Source organism: Papaver somniferum, chromosome 2 (assembly GCF_003573695.1).
Source record: "Papaver somniferum cultivar HN1 chromosome 2, ASM357369v1, whole genome shotgun sequence".
In the NCBI taxonomy this organism is placed as follows: domain Eukaryota; kingdom Viridiplantae; phylum Streptophyta; class Magnoliopsida; order Ranunculales; family Papaveraceae; genus Papaver; species Papaver somniferum.
In genome coordinates, this window is record NC_039359.1 from 20,267,993 (window position 1) to 20,276,804 (window position 8,812).

Here is an 8,812-nt window from a genome sequence, read left to right on the forward strand (position 1 = left end):
GAAAATGACATCTAGGTTTTGATAATGTTTAAATGGACAAAAATGTTAAAATAACCAGGATGTAAACAGTTTCATCCTACCCATTTTCAAATACTTTTTCTTATTTTTAATTTACATCAGGATGCATCCAGTTTCATCCTCGCTATTTTTTAAATTTAAGCCAGGATGAATCCAGTTTCATCCTTGCTATTTTTTTTTGTCCATTTCACCTGTAATAATTTTACTCGTCCATTAGAATCATGTTTTAAAAATATTTGGACAAATGACCCATTTACAGAAAAAATGAACTTTCGAACACTTCAAATTTCAAAACATAGAATTGACGCTTTCACTTGCAAGAAGGCCTATCGCAATTCGTATGCATCAAATGATACCCTATAATTACTTACAATATTATTATGATCCGTTTCTCTAACACTTACTTCTTCAGTTTTGTTTTTCGGATTCTGTCAGTTTTGCCTTCAGTTTCATTCCGCAAGCATTTATTAGTAGTTTGAACACAGTTGAATCGGTTGGCGTAAAACCCTATGAGATGCCGCATTGGATGATATCCATTTCTACGGAGAGGAAGAAACTGTTCGGAAATAATGTTTGTAGTAACCAAAAGGAGTTTTGAACAGATAAATATCAGGGTCCAGATCCCATGTCCCCTTCTTCCTTGTGCCCTCATGTCCCTTCCTACAATGTATCGACACGTGTCTCTTCTTTACTTCCCATAATTCTTACTGTTGGAAAATTTCATTATTTTGAGAAATGAAAGCCGATTTCCTTTGTTGGCGTTAAACCAAATCTGAACCTAATATCTACTTGTTAATCAGCAATGTTTTCTGTTGAAAGGAAAAATCAACACAGTTCATAAATCATGAACGATTAAAAATAAAAACTATTCATGTGCCAAATGATCGTCAAGCACAACGCAAGCTGGATTTTGGTAAGAACATAGATTTCAGAATTTCTTTAGATGCTAATTCTAATTAAGAGTCAAATGCAGTGATAAATCAATTCGCTCGAGAATAAGCAAAGCACAAATTCCAGTAATGTTTGGAGAAGGGAAGGAGTGAATATCAATCCCACTTGGTTTGAAGGCTAGTTGATGATCGCAAGCATGAGTTTGAAGGATTATCTCTTAATATCCCATGTTCGTTACGATCATGTTTTAATACTCCATGCCCAGTAAGCTGAGGTAGATGGGGTAATCGTATCATTTTCTAAAACAACATCATCAAAATTTTATTCTACATGAATGATGGACTACTACTAATACCTTCGACAAAATACAAAAATCAAATCAAATTTTATTTTAAGCTTGGGTCTATTTTGTTAACGTACTGCAACTCACTAATGCATCTCATACAATTAAGAAAAGATGAACTTGTTAAAAAAATTAATATTGAGAAGGAATTTGATTCTCTTAGCGCCAACAAAGGAAAGTATTTTATCTTTCCGCTATTGTTTCTTAAAATAACAAAATCTTCAAACTGTAGAAAATATGGGAAGTAAATAAGATACACGTGTCGATACATTATAGGAGAGACACGAGGGTACATGGAAGAAGGGGACATGGGATCTCGACCCTAAATATCATTCCATCACCACCAAAATTCTTACCCAAAAAACACATACTTGCAGCCATATATAGAAGAGTGTGTCTCTTGTGCACTCTCGTATTGGTTGCCTTGGCATGACATGCAAGAGCACCAGTCACTAAGTTAGGCATGTTTTACAAAAATAACCATAGTGAATTTCAACCCGAAAATATTGATTACTCGATTCGTCATTGACGATATCCATCATGAATTCATTTCCTTAATTGTGAATTAACCTTTTCATTTTTAGCTCTATAAATATTAAATCTCATAGGAAATCGTTTATTATACCCATTGCTCTCTCTGTCCCCCTCTCTCTCTCGCAGATGATGTTTGACATGAATAGCAGTAGTTTGTTGAGGTGCCTAATTCTGGCTCTTCTAGTATCTTTATACCCACAAGTAGGACAGTGCAAACCGCATAACTCATCTCTGCTGCCATCGTCGGGGTTCCATCCCAGTCATGATTTCGTTAGAACAAGAGGTACCCGTTTCATGGTGAACGGGAAGCCACTGTACTTGAATGGTTTTAATGCGTATTGGTTGATGTCCATGGCATCTGAGCCATCATGCGATAAAGGAAAAGTGACTGACACTTTTGAAGAAGCTTCAAGGTTAAAAATGAATCTAGTTAGAACATGGGCTTTCAGTGATGGTACTTCTTACAAGCCTTTGCAATCTTCTCCTGGTTCATATAATGAAGAAACGTTCAAGGTGAGATCATATTTATTATATACCTTAAAATGTAGCCCTATATATTTATAGAAGCATTAAGGAGACTTAACATCAATGCTTTTGAAGGTAGTATATGCATGTACATCCTTGTAAATTGGGGATTTAAGGATGTTCACATGTATATACTGTATTAATTAGTCTTTAATTTGATTCACAGGGCTTGGATTATGTTATCTCTGAAGCAAAGAGAAACGGAATATATTTGATACTGAGTTTAGTGAACAACTATGATGATTATGGTGGCAGAAAACAGTATGTTCAGTGGGCAATAGATAAAGGGCAGTACTTGCAGTCAGACGACGATTTTTATACTAACCCTTTGACCAGAGAATTCTACAAGAACCATGTCAAGGTAATTTACATTTATCATCTTAAAGAATTAAACCCAAACAATAGCAATTTAACCCTTTCAAGTTCACCCACTTTTAAAAAGATTGATATTGATGCATTTCCTAACTTTCATGACTAAATGCTGGTTTGCAAAATGAACAAGAATCTAGTTCATTTATGAAGTAGTCTCTGTCTAATGTGTACTAGTACATGTGTAGGATGTGCTCACGAGAAACAACTCGATTACAGGAGTGGCGTACAAAGATGATCCCACCATTTTTGCATGGGAACTCATGAACGAACCTCGCTGCCAATCCGACCTCTCTGGAAAGACCTTGCAGGTACATATGTAGGACCGCGCTCCATGGGTTTATGTTTATGTGTGCTTAAAACCATATGGATACATTTGCATTATTCTAAAATTGTTTGTTAATTGCTGTGCTAATTGTTCTATTTTTTTTTTACTGGTATGACTGTCACTTACTTTGTTCAATGCAATAAAATGCATGTAGAATTGGATCACGGAGATGGCTAGACATGTGAAGTCCATAGATTCTAACCATCTGCTGGAAATCGGATTAGAAGGATATTACGGGGAATCGGTCCCTGACAGGAAGCAATACAACCCTGGTTACCAAGTTGGTACAGATTTCATCTCCAACAATCAGATCCCTGAAATAGACTTCACCACAATTCACCTCTACCCAGATCAATGGCTACCTGGCTCAAGCGAACAAACCCAACAACAGTTTGTCAAAAAATGGGTTCAATCCCATGTCCATGATTCCAATTCAATTCGGAAACCAATATTGTTGGCTGAATTTGGAAAATCAAGTAAGGCAGCAGGATATAATGTTGGCCAAAGGGATGCCTACTTTAGAAGACTATACTACACCATTTATGCATGTGCTAGGAGTGGAGGTCCCTGTGGTGGTGCTGTGTTCTGGCAACTGATGGCCCAAGGAATGGATAGTTACAAAGATGGATATGAAGTAGTTTTGGCTGAGTGCCCATCAACAGCTGCACTTATAAATCAACAATCTCGTAAGCTAGCAACTATCAGATAGTTGCCATGCCGACTGCTGAAACAGGGTGAATTAACAGGGATTTTTCATTATGTATTCCTTCCATTTTCCTTTTAGGAGTTGTAGTACTAGTACGAATTGTATTTTGATGAACTAAAATGAAAATGGATGGACCAGTGCTAATGCTTTGGCAGTTTAAATAATCAAGGTTTGCATTCTTGTGTTGGCCTCTTTTTGTAACATCCAAATACGACCGATCTGAGATACATTTGTAAAATAAGAAGTTGCTAAGAACTGTGACATTGTGGTTGAAAAGAAAAATCTTGCCAAGAACCATCATCGTTTTGCCTAGTTGGGCCTTCGTCTGTAATTAACCAGCGGCAGTGACGCTTGCACCTACAAGAGTCTCTATCGAAATCATATGCATCAAAATGGTACCCTCCAGTTTTGCAGTCATTGCCATCTTCTGCAGCTGATAATGGTTGCCATTCCACGTCGCAATAGAATAGAGTGCTGAAAAATATGTTGTTACCGAACCTCCACTCGATAGTTTCACCACTTCTAACTAATTGAACTCCAAGATCGTCATCTGCGGATTGACATTGTATTCTCATGATCTTCTTATCTCTTAATCTGTTAGAGATACTTACATTCACTTTCCCCAACCGATAACAGCCCGCGCTCTCAGCCTGGATTGCAATCCCCAAGAACATAATTAGCCAGATGGTGCACTGCAAGACTATCACGATATTACAATCACTAGTATTATTACGTCTGTTATTATTAGAAACGGTGTTTGAATTTGTAATAATACCAGTTGCAGCACAATTCATCATCATATTACTTATATCTAGCTATTAGAATGCTACTGCAATTTATACAAAATCATGTGCATAACCCAAGAATTATCTATTTATATTGAATGACAATTTGGTTAGTTAGTTGCTGTTACTCATCCTCTTTTTGTTAAACCCTTTAACTACATAGTCAAGGCAAAAGAAGGTGTTACATTTTACTCTCTGTATACACATAAAACACAAAACACAAAGATGGGGGCTTAGTAAAAAATAGTACATATCAACAATAATGTGCTTGTAATTTTGATTATTAACCAAATAATTCCAAATATATATGCTGTTGCTAACAATGTTAGTTGTGACATGGATTAATTAAGAAAATTGGATAATTTTAGAATTTTACTCTCATTTGTCTCTCTTTCTGAATTTTTTTTCTTTATCTCTATATGCATTAATGCTATTGATTGTTTTTTTCCATTTACTTAATGGTATTAATTAGGCCATTAATACTTACTACTCTACGACGGATGTAGATAGAATTGCAGAAGAGGAAAAGTATTAACATTTGTATAGTGTATATTATGTAAATTGAGATTGAATTTTCTTGTTCATGTTTTTGTTGTTTAGTTTTGATCTTTGAGTGAGATAATTAGGATTAGGTGTGTTGATATTAATATTAAGTATGGCGACAAATCAAACGGTGTGCCCAGCACCAATGAAAGCAACATCAAATGGGGCATGGCAAGGAGAGAATCCATTAGATTATGCACTTCCATTGGCAATCCTACAGATTTGTTTGGTTGTTGCTTTCACAAGAACACTTGCATTCATTCTTAGGCCTCTTCGACAACCTCGAGTCATTGCTGAGATTATTGTAAGTACTCTCTTATTCCTCTAATTGTAAAATTTAACATCAAAGAATCAGGGAAAGGTTTCATTTACCCTAAATGTTCTTTCAACCAATTTAGGATGATTGTTTTTGAGTACTGGCCTCAAAATGGCCTGGTTTTGCTTCAATTTTTTGTGCAATAAGTTGGCAGCATAAATTTTTTTGGCTTCTGAATCAAAAAGCAATGTATGGCAGAGAAAATTACTTTTTAACCTATCTTAGCTTCTGCAATCAGGAACTTGGTAGCCTCACGCCTTAGCGTAAAGAGCTGTCCAGATAGCAAGATTGATTTGTTTTTGAAAAATCTTTAGCCCACAATATCACCTAAATGAACCATATGTGATGTACAGGGAGGAATATTGCTTGGGCCATCTGCATTTGGTAGGAGCGAGAAATTCTTACACACAGTGTTCCCAGCAAAGAGTATGACAGTCCTAGACACCTTGGCCAACACTGGACTACTATTTTTCTTGTTCTTGGTGGGTCTTGAGCTCGACATACGTGCCATCCGTCGCACTGGCAAGAAAGCACTAGGCATTGCTATTGCTGGTATCAGTTTTCCGTTCATACTTGGAGTAGGAACCTCTGTTGTCCTTCAAGCCACAATTGCTCATGGTGCAAGACCTGCCCCCTTCCTAGTTTTTATGGGTGTTTCATTATCCATCACCGCCTTCCCGGTACTTGCCCGTATTCTTGCTGAGTTAAAGCTCCTTACTACTGATGTCGGTCGCATAGCCATGTCTGCTGCTGCAGTGAACGATGTTGCAGCCTGGATTCTTCTTGCTCTTGCCATTGCTCTCTCTGGTACTAGTAGTTCCCCATTGATTTCTTTATGGGTTCTACTCACTTGTATTGCCTTCCTCATCTTCGCCGTCTTTGTTATACGACCTATACTTGTACTGATGGCTAGGAGATCCCCTGATGGAGAACCCGTTAAAGAACACTACATTTGTGCAACGTTATCCCTTGTATTGGCTGCTGGTTTTGCTACAGATTGCATTGGAATTCATGCATTATTTGGTGCATTTGTAATCGGCATCATTGTACCAAAGGATGGTCCATTTGCTGGAGTGTTGATTGAAAAGATTGAGGATATTGTGCCAGGGCTTCTTTTACCGCTTTATTTCGTGTCTAGCGGTCTCAAGACTAATGTTGCAACAATTAAGGGAGCAGAGTCATGGGGATTGCTTGTTCTTGTTATCCTTACAGCTTGTTTCGGGAAGATTGTCGGGACAACGGTTGTTTCTGTAATGGTGAAAGTGCCATTTAGGGAGGCAATCACACTTGGCTTCCTCATGAACAGCAAGGGACTAGTCGAGCTCATTGTCCTCAACATTGGCAAGGACAGAAAGGTACATATAATTTCTTAGATGTATACTAAATGGTAGTATCTTTCAAATCTATAAATCAATCACGCGGCGACTTGATTTATGAATATTGCAGGTGCTGAACGACCAGACATTTGCTATCTTAGTGCTAATGGCGCTCTTCACCACCTTCATTACAACCCCAATTGTAACAGCAGTGTACAAACCAGCAAGGAAATCCAAACCATACAAGCATCGCACAATGCAACGTAATAATCTAGACACAGAGCTTACAATACTTGCATGTTAGCACTAGGAACATCCCCAGCATGATCAACCTTATGGAGTCTTCACGTGGTACCGGATCACGAGGCCTTTGTGTCTATGCAATGCATTTGATGGAGTTATCAGAGAGATCATCTGCTATATCGATGGTTCATAAGGCAAGGAACAACGGACTCCCATTTTGGAACATGAAGCGACCAGACCATGACCGGATGATTATCGCTTTCGAAGCCTATCAACAGCTCAGCAATGTATCTATCAGACCCATGACTGCCATATCTGCATTGCACAGCATTCATGAAGATATCTGCACCAGCGCTGAGCAAAAGCGTGTGGCAATCATTCTCCTCCCGTTCCACAAACACCAGCGTGTAGATGGTGTGATGGAGTCATTGGGGCATGGTTTTCACTTAGTGAACCTGAAAGTCCTGCAAAAACCTCCATGCTCAGTGGGAATCCTAGTGGACCGTGGCCTTGGAGGTGCAACACAAGTGTCAGCCAAAGATGTGTCATTCGACATCACTGCATTCTTCTTCGGCGGACGTGATGACCGTGAGGCCGTGGCATATGGAGCACGAATGGCTGAACATCCAGGAATCGTACTCACTGTAGTTAGATTTTTACCAAAACCAGGGAAGTCACTGATCACTGATGGGAATTCATAAAAATGGAGATCAAGTCATCGAGAGCGGAATACTAGTGGATGATATAGAGGAGAAGAAGGCCGACGAGGAATTCCTGAGTCAATTAAAAGGAACTTATAAAGAATCATCAATAAAATACGAAGAAAAAGTAGTAGGAGGAAGGGAAGAGATAATAGAAAAAATGAAGAGTCTAAGCAGAAGCAATCTCTTCCTTGTAGGCCGAATGCCACCTGCAGCACCACTTCTGGACAGAAGCAGCACTGACTGCCCTGAATTGGGACCTATTGGAAGTTATTTAGCATCATCAGAGTTCTCAACTCCTACATCAGTTTTAGTGATTCAACAGTACCACCCATCTATGAACAATCACTTGATTGATCATCCGGCACTTGCTGATGAAAAGGATGACCAGGATAATGATATGTCAGTATAATGCTGGAACCAGAGCATGCATCGGTGATTCAACTACTCTGGTCCATTGATTTTATTTATAAATGATGTAATAATTTTTTTGCAGTTGGTTAGTAGTCAGGTAAGCGTTTTTTTTTTGTATCTAGCTAACCTGACTTTTAACCAACCTTCAATGGATGTTTTGAATAAGTTTGGCCAAGAAGTTGAATTTTGGGGAAGGGGTTGTAATTCTTTTACATGAAAAACGGACCCCTCGAGTGCCCAACAGGGGCCTGGAATCCTGAGTCTGGATTCGTGGGTAACCTCTTGATTTTGTGGGGACAAGAATCTGAGAATTTTCGTGTATCAAAAAAAACAAAAAGAATAAAAGAATATGCTTATGCACGTGATTACATCATATTTGTAAAGGTCTCGATAAAAAAAAGTTGTTCAAGCAAACAAGAAAAATGAAGAAAGACATCGTAGCAGTCCTTGACCAAGATCAAAACCAAACCCAGAGTCCAGACCGGAGCAGCCTTCTACCGTCTCTAGTATTGTTCTTCTGGATGGATGTGTTTCTTTGAAAATACTTCTAGAATGTATGGTGCTACCTGGTAACGAAACAAAATGTGCAGAATTGAAATTCTTGAAGGATACAAGTACAAATAGGTTTTCTATTCTTGAAGGAGAGTTTTCATCTTACCCAGAATTAAAGGAAGTAAAAATCCAAGGCCACCAAAGGGAGCCGAAGTAGGCATAAGACATTCAACAAATGAAAGTTTCTCAACCATGTGAGGTTGAGTGTGACAAGTCTCATTTCCATGG

General features: G+C 38.4%; 2 protein-coding genes and 1 pseudogene across 2 annotated transcripts; 2 read left to right on the forward strand and 1 right to left on the reverse strand.

Moving 5' to 3' along the window:
• Window positions 1–1,924: 1,924 nt before the first annotated feature.
• LOC113353022 (mannan endo-1,4-beta-mannosidase 4-like) lies at window positions 1,925–3,751 on the forward strand. The gene is made up of 4 exons (XM_026596744.1): window positions 1,925–2,299; window positions 2,478–2,672; window positions 2,869–2,991; window positions 3,163–3,751. Exons 1-4 carry the CDS (start codon window positions 1,925–1,927, stop codon window positions 3,715–3,717), a joined length of 1,248 nt encoding a protein of 415 aa, XP_026452529.1. The 3' UTR covers window positions 3,718–3,751.
• Window positions 3,752–3,962: 211 nt separating this feature from the next.
• On the reverse strand, window positions 3,963–4,514 carry LOC113350720 (self-incompatibility protein S1-like). Its single transcript, XM_026594847.1, has one exon. The coding sequence runs from the start codon at window positions 4,512–4,514 to the stop codon at window positions 3,963–3,965; it is 552 nt and encodes a 183-aa protein (XP_026450632.1).
• A 600-nt stretch (window positions 4,515–5,114) lies between these two features.
• Window positions 5,115–8,068, forward strand: LOC113353023 (annotated as a pseudogene).
• The last annotated feature ends 744 nt before the right edge of the window (window positions 8,069–8,812 follow it).

Coding starts and splice junctions, on each gene's coding strand:
- LOC113353022 (XM_026596744.1), top strand. CDS start 1,925: ATGAATAGCAGTAGTTTGTTGAGGTGCCTAATTCTGGCTCTTCTAGTA. Junction 2,300..2,477: donor ATAATGAAGAAACGTTCAAG/GTGAGATCATAT, acceptor TTTGATTCACAG/GGCTTGGATTATGTTATCTC. Junction 2,992..3,162: donor TCTCTGGAAAGACCTTGCAG/GTACATATGTAG, acceptor AAATGCATGTAG/AATTGGATCACGGAGATGGC.
- LOC113350720 (XM_026594847.1), bottom strand. CDS start 4,514: ATGATGATGAATTGTGCTGCAACTGGTATTATTACAAATTCAAACACC.